This window comes from Scleropages formosus, chromosome 10, assembly GCF_900964775.1.
Source record: "Scleropages formosus chromosome 10, fSclFor1.1, whole genome shotgun sequence".
NCBI lineage: Eukaryota > Metazoa > Chordata > Actinopteri > Osteoglossiformes > Osteoglossidae > Scleropages > Scleropages formosus.
In genome coordinates, this window is record NC_041815.1 from 14,759,017 (window position 1) to 14,771,738 (window position 12,722).

The following is a 12,722-nucleotide window of genomic DNA, read 5'->3' on the forward strand; positions in this document are numbered from 1 at the left end:
TCGTTATTTTTGGACTTTATCATTTTTGAGGTGAGCATATTGGAAGCTGACGGGTCTGGTAAAATATAGGGTGGTAAAGGTCGGCTAAACTAATGCTATTAGAATGACCAGCAGCCGCCTGTCCCCAGCTCGTGAGGCGACCACAGTGCGCCTGAAGAACTATTAACCCCGGTTGCACTTGGAAATACATATAAAGCTGTCTGGACCCTCTTTGTCTGTTGTTGCCTCAATGAGAGCGCTGCCATCTGCCGCGGGCGAACTGCACATTGCGGAGACAATGGACGACGCACGCCCGCCCTTTCTCAGCACCGTCGGCCGTGGCCACGTGACGCTGCCCGCGCCGTTTCTCCCACTGTTTTGACACGTCAGTGACGAGTTCTCCGTTGGCTGAGGCGGCGAGTGTTTCCTCGCGCTGAGGAGACGACTGGCGGAAGCCTCGAGAGCCGCGAGCGGAATCCCGGGCTTCAGCTGGCAGCGTGACGTCACGACTCGGCAGTGCACGCGGCGGCAGCGGCGGCGAGTAGTAGCCCGACTTTCCGAGCGACTGAGGAAAATGTGAGGAGAACTGCACAATTTCTTTTCGGGGAGGAAGAGAACGAAAACCGCCCCCCGACTGACTGGCTGAGTGCACCGGCAGGAGGATGCTGCGCAGAGCCGCTCGACTGAACGGAGGAGCTGAAGATGAGAACGGCGATTCCGGAGCGGAGACCGCCGGGTGAGCGAGCGAGTGGCTGCGCGTTAGCCGCTTGGGCCGTGTGTCGTCGTGTGTGTGGGGTGTTTGTTTGGGGTCTCCAGGGCTCCTCGCCCCCCCCTGGCTTCTCCTGTGCCGGCTTAAAACACCGCGTCGGACCTCAAGAAGAACGCGACTATGTTCAGCGACGAACTCCGGCGACTTCAGCTTTACGCCCGTTTATTATTGCTTCTGAACTGAAGTGTTCAGTTCAGTTAAGAACCAGAAGCAATACGCGCGTTAAAGCTGAAGTGCGTTGTGATTGTGCTACAACTAACTAAGTACGCCGTGTGTGTGTGTGTGTTTGTCTTCGGTGTGGCTATGACAAAAAATAAACTTGTGTGATAAAATAGTTAAACGCGAACGAGGGTGTTTAGGCTCGGTTTGGTGAGCTGGGACATCATCTCGCCTTTTTTTCCATCCTCATCCTGTCTTTCACTTCAGGCAAACTGCGTATCTCCGGTTTCCCGAAACATTAATTTTAATCAGGGTTCGTGTCTCCGGACGAGCCGGTCCGTCGCCTCCTGAGGCGTTATTTCAATTTGGTGTGAACGCGCACCAAATCAAATTGTGCTTCTTCGTGTTTTCGCTCCATAAATAAAGTTTAAGGGACGTGTTTTGTAGCCTTTCTGCGAGTCCGAGAGAGTAACTAGTTGCCAAAAAAGGCTGCATTTCGGCTCGCAGTGTGAAAAGGCCGGTTGTCCTGGCAACCGACGGACACCTCGGCGATACGAGTCTCGCTGAAATGGAATGGTCCAAAATACCTCCTTTTTATGGGCTTTTTCATTAGCAAAGACATTTTCACATCATGATGCCCTGATAAAATGTTGTCTGAAACTTGCAGAGGCCAAAAATGGGCATAAGTGTTATGACTTTGTTTTTGTTTACTCCTGAAACACTGTCAAGCACCAAGATGAACTGTAAATGTGACCTACAAAATGCAATTTAAGCATCACATTTGTTATGGAGGTTTCAGTCTATACGTGTGAAATAGTACAGCTTCTCTACATGTAAAGAGCATTACATTTACTCAGCAGATGCTTTTCTCCAAAGCAATTTCCAGTGAACTCTATGTAGTGTCATCAGCCCACACACCTTAGTCACCAAGGTGGCTAACACTGCTAGATACACTTATTATGGGTCACTCATCCATACATCGGTGGAACACACTCTCTCTGTGTCACTCGCACACTATGGGGGAACCTGAACAGCATGTCTTTGGAGTGGGGGAGGAAACCAGAGCACCCGGAGGAAACTCACACAGACACGGGGAGAACGTGCAAACTCCACACAGACTGAGCGGGGATCGAACCCGTGTTTTCTCGCACCACCCAGACGCTGTGAGACAGCAGCGCTACTCGTTAGCGTTGCCGTACTGTTGCTTTGGGAGACAGAACTGGGGTTCTGGACACAGTAACCCTTGTCCCGGGCTGAAAAGGATTTTCGGCAGAGAATCCCTGTTGACGTAATGTAGTCCAAGTCTAGGCTTAATCTGTGTCCCTAAGGGCTTTCCAAATCCAGTCTTAAGTCTCGAAGGGTGGGCACTAGTCCTGCTCCGACTGTTCAAATGTCTTTTTTCTTGGTGTGGCACAATCTTCCAGGGTATCTGGGAATTATTAAATGTTTCACTTTGCATGTTGAATGGGGAGAGAACATGGGGAAAAACTATTATTTGTACAAAGCGCAGTGCTTGCTGTTAATCGTATGTTTTGCTATAAAATGACGTGACATGGTAAAACACCATTTTCTGCTGTTTTGTAGATCTGACTGCAGTAAAATGTCCTCGACAAGCAGTAAGTGTGCTCTCAAACATAAGTCTCTCGTCCTGTGTCCGTATGTCAATCATTTGCTGCTGTACCTTTGGTCATGTCTAACTTGGACCCCTCTCTGCCTCACTTTCTTTACCGTGGCTGTTTACTGACAAGGTGACGTGACAGCCTCCACAGCCAGAGAATCCCTGCTGATGACCATGCATCTGCTGGCCAACCCAGGTGACTCTCTCCTGCTTCAGCTTACCGTGGACAGGCTGCTCAAGTGGGTGTGTCCCGGCCTGCGCTTCTTCCACGTGTCTGAGCGTGCCTGTCCGCTCCGCGACTATACCCGCTTGCCCTCCAGCCCTGTGGCAGGCTACCCCTCTTTGGCTGTTACCCTTTTTCTCCACGAGTCTTATGGGGAAGAGCGCATCCTCCGGGTCCTGGACTTCCTACAGCGGCCGCCGTGGTACTACCACCACACAGAGAGTTGCCGGGGCCGAGCCGGGGGTATCCACATCGCTTCCGCTGCCTCCCCAACTGATGCCTTGTTGCGACCCTACCTCCTCCCCAGCCGCGACTTCTATAGCCTGGGTCAAGGCATGCCTGTGTGGGGAGTGCGGCCAGTGCACTGTGGGAGTGAGACGCTGCGCGTGACTCTTCATAGCCACTATGACAACTTTGAGGATGCTGTACGGCTCTACGAGACCGTGCTGCGACAGCAGGCTGAGGAGCAGAAGCCGGGGTTCTGTTGGTTCTCTCTGCCCACTGGGTTAGGACCTGAGTCGGAGTCCAGACTCTGCTTCCAGCTTGCTCTGAAGCAGCTCTCGCCTGGTGTTCGTGTGGAGCCCTGTGACTCGGCTGTGCTTCAGTTTCGTGTGGAGGAGATCGGGCAGCTTGTGCCCTTGTTGCCTAATCCCTGCACACCTATCAGCGCAACCCGCTGGCAGACCTGTGATCTGGACAACAACAAAATCCTCTTCCAGGTAAAAAAAAAAAAAAGAAGAAATTCCAAAGATACCCTTATTACTTTTTGCCTCGCTGTGGTGTAAATTGGCTGTGCTGAATGAGGACCTCTTGGGCAAACGTGGTTTTTTTGTAGATGGGGAAAGCCGCTCTGGTTTCATTTAAGCGTTGTGTGTCGGTGTTAGCTGCAAAGTCTTATTTGGTTTAGAGTCTGGTCAGCGTGATGCCTTTGTGGTTTCGGATTTGGATGAGCTGCTTGAAGCCATCCTCTTTCCAGCAAACTATTTAGAGTTGGAAGATGTAACTCATACTTAGCCAACAGACAGATTTTGTTGAATGCTGAATTTGTCTTAAACCTTACTTTTTTAAAAATATTGTACAGCTGTAGTAGCTGTATTTGATTTAGTTCTTAGTAAGAAGCGTGTGGTGCATCAATGTTCATATGTACTGTTTCAATAATATCTTTCTCCAATTTCAGTAATAATATGGTCGTTTTTAGGTCCTTTACTTTCACCAGACTTCCCCCCCCATCATGCAGATTTTTACTTGCTCTAAACATGAACAGATTCCTGCTCTTCTAAGTATAGTTATCCAGGATGCAGTGGATTTCACCAAAGTCAGGTGAAAGTGTCGGTTTCGGAGATCCTGAGCGGCACAGAATACTGAGCACGAAACAGCCAAAGGGAACTGTTTGTTCGGCAACAGAAGGAGTCTTATAAAAAGATCAGACCCAGAGTTTTCAGCTTGCAGAAAAAATGAAATACCTCTTCCGTTTGGACTGTTATAGGAACATTTAATTTGTATAAAAAGTGTACTGCCTTCTGGACCCAAAGGGTGCATTATTAGCCATGAGTACAGTATGATAGATAGAAAAGAGGTAGCACTCCTTATACAGACCGCTACTCCTCGTCTCAAAATAATACTGAAACATCAAACAGCTGTGATTTTTAATGTTTTTGGTGAATTATGATTAGTGTCTTGGACATGAACAACTATGCAGCCAAATGCCTCCGTAATGTTGTTTTCTACTGACAACCCTGACTGGTAGACTTTACGAACTTTAGTATGGTTAACTAACCACATTATTTAAAAATTTAGTTTGATTAGAACCTTGCTTTTAATTCTTTTTTTACATCACTCGAGTAGATGGATGACAAAATCAAATAGAAGTGCTCCAACAGACATGTCCTATAGCCAATCTGCTGCTACAGCTGGTTTCAGTCATTTAGCTCTAATTGGTGTTTGTCTAAAGAATAGAAAATTCAAACCTTAAGCCCCCATAAGCTTTTTGTTCCCAGTTAAGGGGATAAGCAAAGTGCAGCGTTTTCTCAGCAGTGATTCGGGTATGTTAACATCATGAATCTTTATTATAGTATCAGGAGACAAAATGCACAAGAAAGGAGAAACATTTTCTGATATATTGGGGTTCCAGTGGCCTGTGCTATTAGTCTATTATACTGATGGTTTATCCTATAATGAATAAATTTAGTCTTACCCATTCTCCTACCGTTCAAAGTGAAGCAATTTGAGTAGCCTTGTGTGAGGGTGTGCCTAATGCAGATTATGCTCTCCCCCTATGAGAGGAGCCATCTGTCTCTTGTAGCACTCTTTGGGTTGTTTCCACTGCTTCCACTCATGGCCAGAAAGGTGCCGTTTCAATACTGGTATATGGTCACAAACTTGGTACTTACAAAATGTTTGTGAATGAAAATCATGGCTGATTTTAGTCCTTGTATCCCAAAGCATAGTGGTAAGTGTGAGTGATTGAAAGGTATCTTTTTTTTTTTTCTCTCTCTCTCTTCAAAACAACCAGGTGAAAGGACACCTGCATCCCCTGCCACCCCCCACCTCTGCCTTCCCTGTGACCATTTCCCACAGAGCCAAGCAGAGGAACACTGTCCTCCATCCGTGTCAGGTTGAGTCTGTCCGCAGTAGGTCGTTAGCAGACCTGGGCCCAGAGAGGTGGTCCACAGGGCTGAAGGTAGGGGGTGGTGTAGAGGAGGGTGTGGGTCCAGACAGCTGCTGCAGCACTCCCCCTAGTAGCTCATGTTACTCATCTCAGCGAAGCAGCCCAGCCACATTGTCCACCTACCTCTTACACACCCCACTGCTTGAGGAGCCTGAGACAAACGTGGACACAGGATGCACTATCGTGGCCCCCCAGATGCGGCCTGCTACGGTGGGGGCTTCCACTCTGGACTCTCTGACTAAGGAGCTGCTCCCATGCCTGCCAGACGTGGACTCGCCTGCACCGACCCACAGAACGAGCACAGCAGCCCGGTGGTACTGCAGCACTGGCACTGCCCTAAATACTCATGGTCCCAGAGAAGGTCAGGTCTCAGATATGACCCAAGAGGGACCAGCTGTGAATCCGGCACTGTGCCTTACCAAGCCTATGGAGGACAGCTTCCAGGAAGAGTTCTTCATCTGACCACACATGACTGTGACCAATTAATACTACTAATAAATGGTAAGGGCTCCTACTGATGTGGTGAACAGCAGCTGTCATGTGCCAGAAATATTACCATGCATCTGCTGAGGAGCAAAGACGGAGAGCGTGGTAGCAGGTGATGACAAATAGGTGAGTGGGAAAGGTGTCCTGCTGGTGCTGCTCCTCTTCACTCCCTCAGCATGAAGATGTTCGTGTAAAGGAAACTTGCTCTAAACACACGAGGACTTTGTGTATCCTCCTGTTACTTTGTCATACTAACACAGTATGAAAATGTTGGTTACCCTTTTTAGTAGAAGTAAAATCACAGAATGAGGTGTGACAGTGCGTGGCTCTCGGTGCACCGTACAGTGTAATGGATTGGATTTTCTGCAGGAGAGAATATTTTTAATTGTTTTTAAAGATTTTGATTTGTAAGCTACTTTTTATTGTTGATATGGAGTTTCTTTTATTTTAAAAGGAGAGATTGTATTAACACCAGTAAGCCTAAGTTTGCCAAACAAGTATAACTGGAGGAATTGTGAAACATTTAAAAAAAAAAAAAAAAAAATCTAAAATATAAACTGCACAATTCCTAGTTTTCCTCAGATTTAGTTGTCTGTATGTACTGTGGATTTGAAAGCTTGTCTGTCCAGTGGCCACAGTTGACATGATTATGAATGACTGGACAGCGGAGTTTTTGTAACGTTTCCTGCTCTATTCGTGTATAAACCTCGCAGCTGTCAGCCGGCTGCTCATTTCCTGACAAGGCAGACATATCGAAGCTGTTATGGAAGTGCAGACAGAATCACTTACTCAGCAAGTTGTGCACAGGCATGAGGCAGATGTGACCTCAGTTGTAAAATGAGTGGAAACTTCCTTAAGTTACACCTCTGTGTTATTGCACATGAAGCCACTTTGCAGATTTCACACATTTCTGTTGTCCACTTTGTTTTTATACAATTAACACCGAACTGTCTTTATAGCAGCATTTCAAATTCTCTAGTCATGTAATATACTGTCCCTTGATAAAGTGTACATTTTACCACATGAGGCTGTTTATCAATTGTTACTGACCAATTAATTTTGTTGATTTTCTATTTTAGTAAAATGACTTGCATTTTAGCACCCTGTCTTTGGTTTACTTGAAGCGGCTCGACCCGGATTGGTTTAGAAATATCGTACAATGGTCTTTCGTCACTGCACGTTCTTTTTTGTTTTTATTTCTCCTTGAATAATACTTCACTTGCTCCTTATTAATAACCTTGTCATAGTTGGGCAGTTATTTGCAGCATAGCCAGAGCAGCCTTCAGTTCAGCAAGTGCCTCTGTGACAGTTTTATTTAAACTTGTGACAGATTACATTGAGAGAAATTAAGTGTTCAGATGTGTAACAGAGCAGGTACTTCATAATATGAATATTTTTAGTTTAAAAAAACTGGATAAAGGACTATTTAAACAGATGATGTAGGGTGACCCTTATATCCATTTCTTTCGGTGGAAATGCTAGAGGAGCATCAGTGTGTGCCAGCCTGATTTCCCCCCCCCCCACTGTTCAGAACATGCCTTTGTATTTGAGTTTGTCTTCCTCCTTTTTCTCCTCCATGCGCATGTTCAGAACAGCAAGCTCCTTCCTCACCGCCTTCTTCATTCCAGGGTCTAACTCTAGGACCTTCTCAAAGTCCCGCTTGGCCTCCTCCTCATTCCACACCTCGACATGCGCCTTGCCCCTCAGGTAGAAGGCCTTCATGACCCCTGCAACAAAGACGGTGTTCCCCCAGCAACCGTAAGAGGTATGTCGGGGTTCATGCAGAGTAAAGAACACCATAGTTGTGTTCTAACGGCGATGAAAAGGAGGAGCTGACTAGAGAACCTGTGAAAATGGTTAAATCGGGTACATGGTGGTCCAGCTTTATCACTAATGAGGTAAAGCCAGTGCACAGCAAACAATTCCATTTCATTGGGTGACCTTGAACGAAAGACTTGTCTCACAGAATTCCAAGTGCATAACTAAGTACACTATTACTGCATCTGAGTAGCATAGGAGCTGAAGCCATGCAGAAACTGACACTGCTGTGGCAGCAGCAACCCTGGTTCGATTGTGGATTACGATAAGGTTTGTTTGACTTGTTAATTTCACGTCTTGCTCGGGAATACTAACTACCTTAACTAATGTCTTGAGAGGAGTGTGATATCTTATTACCCTTTTCTGTGTGGCACAGTGGCTCAGCAGGTAGCACTGGTGCCTCGCAGCACCTGGAGTTCAAATCCAGTTGAGCCTGTGTTGTTCGCACGAGTTTCCTGCGGGTGCCGCAGCTTCCTCCCACGGTCCGAGAACATGTTTCGGGTGAATTGGAGAGTCTGAGTTGCGCATGGTGTGACCATGAGTGAATGTGTGCTACATTGCTCTGCTGCATAAATGGGCAAACGATTGTAGGGAGCTTGGTGTATTTAGCAGTGCAAGTTGCCTTGGACAAGGGTGTCAGCTAGACATGGGTTAATGTCACAGTATGGCACTTCGGAGAATGGTAATTTGTCAGCCAAAGATCTGAGCTATGCTACATGTTAAGACAAGTGCAAAGATGGAAATGAAAAGTATTTCTTGAAAGGATCTTTCTCAGTATCAGTGTAGTAATGGCAAGCTGAAGGTGGGTGCCAGTCTAATGTTCTTTATTTTCCAATAAACAATCTCAATGCACTACATGATTTGCCTTGAATTTCAAAGCCTTACTGCCAGTGTCCATACTGTTGATTTGCTTTTGGAGATAAGATGTGGGTTAAATGTGGTACAAACTTGTGTAAGACTTTTTTTTTTTTTTAAAGTTCTGCCAGCAGGTGGCGCAGATGCTGTTTAACTTCTTTGAAATTCATCTTTCAAGCTGCACTACTTTTTGCTCCTAATTTCCTGATAAGTGGACCTCAGACTGTTCTTCTGCTGAACTTTGACCAAAATGGTAGAAGTGATACAAAAGCTTAAGTAAATCCAGTAATAGTGTAATAGTACTTGAGCAGTGTAATATGACCTGTTAATTCCAGTGTTTGTACTTGGATGATTCCTTCTGCTGAAGACCTTAATATCAAAGGCAGACTACTGAAACTTGGCTTAAAAAGGTGATGGAATCGAAATGAATGCATGAAAAATGAGAAACTGATGGGGGGGGGGGGGCATTCTTCATGTCCAGCAGCTGACCTGGGTGCTGGTTGATGATATCACTGGTGTGCTCGATGACTTCATAGTACTCCTCCATGCGCAGGAGACACTGGCAGTAATTGAGGGTTAGGGTCAGAGCCATCTTCTCCAGTTTAAGCCACGGCGCTTCCCACGACTTTTCCTGGAGGAAGGAAGGAGCACAGACGAGTCACACGCACACACCTAAGCAAAGTGTTCTCAAGTTCAGTGAAGTAATGGTGCTATTTTTACCTTGGTTTGCACATTCTTGATGCAGATGATGGCCTCTTTGTATTTAAGGGTGGCCTCTTCGTAGCGGCCCATCTTGTAGAGCTTGTTGCCCTGTCCGTGGAGCACCGGCACTGCCTTCAGCCGCTCCTCATCGTTCAAGGCCCATGACTCCCGGTTGTACTCGCTCGGCTGCTCCACCTGCAGGTCAGAGCGCGGGGTCGCAGCTGACTGCGGTGAGTCTGCGCTGATTTGGATGGGGGGGGTTGTTTGCACAAATGGATGTGTGTGCAAGGGAATATTGCCAAATGAAGCTATTGATGATTCAAGTGGTCAGCAGATACGATGGAATAGACGTCGTGCCCTAAGAGCGTGTGCTGCATGTGGGTCTCCTGGAACACACCTTCAGAAGCTCCAGCACAAAGTAGAGGGGCTGCGGCTCCTTTTGCAGCTCATCCAGGTCCTCGTAGCCCAGCGTGTGGTAGGCAAACATGTTGGCTATGCCGCATGTGTGGATGTGCCAGTCCACAGGATCCTTGCCCTCTGCAATGCGCCGCAAGCTCTTGGCCACAATGGGATACATACCTGTGTGCTGGGGGTGGGAGACGAAATGAATGGAGCAACAACATGGGATCACCGCGTTGTCACACGACTTATTGCTTGCGTGGCATTTTTTTCAAAGCTACGACTGCATGCCTTTAACCAGTATGCAAAACACCCGCTTTGATCAAGTCCCAGTTTGTAGTGAAGTGGTTCATCATTAGCTGAGTGCAACTGAGTTTTGAGTCTCAGGTTAGTGTGCTTTTGGCTCCCTAAACCGCTTTGTGTTGAAACGTCCTCTTCGATGTGAACTGATGTGCAGCTTTGTGAGCCGCCGCCGTTTTGGTTTAATCTGGCGAAGGCACCGGGGCACCTGATGACTCAGCAGTAATTGGAGATGATGAAGGGGAGGGACTCAGACTTCAGATTAATGCTCTGCTCTTCGAGGGCTTCAACTCCACCCCTGGACATGTCTGTGGAGAACGTACACCACCCTCCATGCCAAAAGCTCAGGGAATAGTTATCAGCAGAGCATTAGCTTTTTTAGGAATTGTAATTTAAAGGTTCTCACTTAAATCCCAGAAGAGGGACCTGACCCTCTGTTGTACCTTTGGGCTGGGTAAATACACAATTTTTGCAGGAAAAGTTCCAGTTGTATAAATGGGTAGCATTTTCCTTAGCCTTGGATAAAATAATGACCTAATTAAGGAAAAATAGGATGTAAAGAGTGTTTCGTGACCAACTAACAGCAGTCAGTCTCTCCGTCCCCGTCACACTGAACGCTGGCAGTTCATCTGCTTTTTCTCTACTTGTGTTTATTAGGACAAGTATCGTGTCACATTAACTCATTTAGCAGACGCTTTTCTCCAAAGCGACATACGTCTCGGAGAATAGTGCGTGTGTTACATCAACAGAAGGATATATTTGGATGCAGACACGTGATTCTAGAGTTCAGTTAATGTCACGTTCCACTGTAAAAATCAATATACATCAGGAGTAGCTGCCTATAGGCTTTTGTGTTATTAAATAGGAAAAATGATTAAAGATGACATACGTTCACACTTTACGTAATCAACATAAGCTGTTTTATGACACATGGGTAAGGGAGGGGCCAGAAGAACAACTCAGATCATCTTAAGCTCATTAACTATAGGTGCCCTGCTTTAAGTGTGAGCTTCAGATGTCTATAGTAGGGGTATAGTATGGAGAGCCACATTATCCAGGGTGTCAGGTGTTTCTCAGCAATATCAGGTCTGGGGTCTGCTTAGATCAGCTGTAAAAGCAACAGACCCATGCAGCACAATGTCTCAGGGCATATCCTACTTAGCCTTGTGCAGCGTGCTTCTAGGATAGGTTCTGGACCACCAGTTAAGGTAAGTGAGTGTTACTTTAGCTACTATTCCACCTGCTGGCCCTATGCTGAAATGCAGCGTGACCCCGTGCCAATTGCCAGAGTACTCACAATGATGTCGCACCAGAACTCGGCCACCTCCCCAATCCTCATAGAGCTGAGCAGTGTCTCCCAGACCTCCATCTTGAACATGTTACCAATAACCAACTCCATGGGTATTCCAACCTTCTTACTGTCATCCAGCACCGTGCGCTCATCATTGCACAGCTGCGTGCGAAAGTGGAAGGTCACCTGGCCAAGGGGAAAGAGACGGGTAAAATTTCACCAAGGGCTGTGCACTTGGACCGACTGGTTTCGAAAGGTTTTGTGTTCATAAGATATGAAGAAATAATGGGGCCACGCTTTCAGATTAATATAGAAATGAGACAAAGTCTCCCCACATGCTCACTTGTTTCTTGAAAATACAAGGAAAGATATATTGTGACATTTTAAGAATAAAATAGATGTATTCTATTTTTCACATACAGAAATGTTTTATCGTTATTGGCATGACTATCAATGCATCAATTTAACGCGGTAATACTTTGCGTTCTGTGAAAGCCTTTAAAAATTTGGGAATTAAGGTGATTACTCATTGATCTGTTCTCTGGTTCAGCAGTTCACCCACTTTGTCACAGTTGTGTGGAGCTGGGCCTGAAGCGTGAAGCCTACCTTGGTACCGGTGATAAACTTGGGCAGCTCTGAAGTGCCTCCATGCAGGATGGTCTTCTTCACTCCCTCCACACCGAGCAGCAGGGCATCTTCCATCGTGGCGCGTCCGTCTGTCCTAACACAACGTGCTGAAACACGATGCTGCGAGAAGACCGCTGTCCCAGTGGGATTAGACAAAGATAATGAGATTAAGGGCCCTAGACGCACGGCTATTCTATGGCTCCGCCTCAATCTCATCAAGTCATCCCTGAAAATTCCACTTAGTGTATCCCATAGCCACTAGTCACTGGAAATCTCTAGAAGAGACTCAAATATTCCCACCCCTTTCAATGCACCACATTTCAAAATCCAGCGTGAATTACCTGCTGGCCCATGCTGTACGGTGGGCTACAGATGTGTGGCCTGAGGGCCCTGCCAGGCTCCGGCTGTCACTCCTCACCAGTTTTGAGGAGCCCGTCAGGGGAGAGCTCACCAGAAGGTCCTGATGCCTGAAGCCCTGGAACAGTAGGACCCAGATGGGAGATGGTGAGCTCAGCTGCACCAAAAGGCCTCCTGAGACAGTGTGATTTAGGCCCTCTCCAGCAGCTCCTTTCCAACACAGTCCAAACAGCTACTAGGAAATAAAATAGACTAAGGTGTTTTGCGATTGATGTAGGAGGAACCCAACGCAAGTACAGCCAGAAAGCGGAACTAGATGAGCAGCAGCCCAGACTCCTTGAGCACAATGGCTCCAAAGTGAACATCAGATATGGTCCCTGAGGGACACGCCTGGGATGAACTTCAAATGAACCCTTGTGGTACAGCTCCTGCCTGACACTTCTGTTTTCTACGGTAAGAGTTCTTCATGTG

General features: G+C 46.7%; 2 protein-coding genes across 3 annotated transcripts in view; one reads left to right on the forward strand and one right to left on the reverse strand.

Annotated features, from left to right (window-relative positions):
• Nucleotides 1-397: 397 nt before the first annotated feature.
• On the forward strand, nucleotides 398-6,952 carry fam124b (family with sequence similarity 124B). Its single transcript, XM_018732555.2, has 4 exons — nucleotides 398-715; nucleotides 2,492-2,523; nucleotides 2,656-3,467; nucleotides 5,261-6,952. Exons 1-4 carry the CDS (start codon nucleotides 642-644, stop codon nucleotides 5,876-5,878), a joined length of 1,536 nt encoding a protein of 511 aa, XP_018588071.2. The 5' UTR covers nucleotides 398-641; the 3' UTR covers nucleotides 5,879-6,952.
• A 218-nt stretch (nucleotides 6,953-7,170) lies between these two features.
• aipl1 (aryl hydrocarbon receptor interacting protein-like 1) overlaps nucleotides 7,171-12,722 on the reverse strand; it is a 30,241-nt gene continuing 24,689 nt past the window's right edge. The window contains exons 1-7 of one of the 2 annotated variants that reach the window (XM_018732557.2): nucleotides 12,236-12,314; nucleotides 11,874-12,028; nucleotides 11,274-11,453; nucleotides 9,675-9,863; nucleotides 9,296-9,472; nucleotides 9,065-9,206; nucleotides 7,171-7,629 (exon numbers count right to left, since the gene is read on the reverse strand). In XM_018732557.2, the coding sequence (XP_018588073.1) occupies nucleotides 7,430-7,629; nucleotides 9,065-9,206; nucleotides 9,296-9,472; nucleotides 9,675-9,863; nucleotides 11,274-11,453; nucleotides 11,874-11,969 (984 nt within the window). In that variant the 5' untranslated portion in view covers nucleotides 11,970-12,028; nucleotides 12,236-12,314 and the 3' untranslated portion in view covers nucleotides 7,171-7,429. Of the gene's footprint in view, nucleotides 7,630-9,064; nucleotides 9,207-9,295; nucleotides 9,473-9,674; nucleotides 9,864-11,273; nucleotides 11,454-11,873; nucleotides 12,370-12,722 lie in introns of those variants that run through there. The other variant, XM_029255736.1, reaches the window with a different exon arrangement.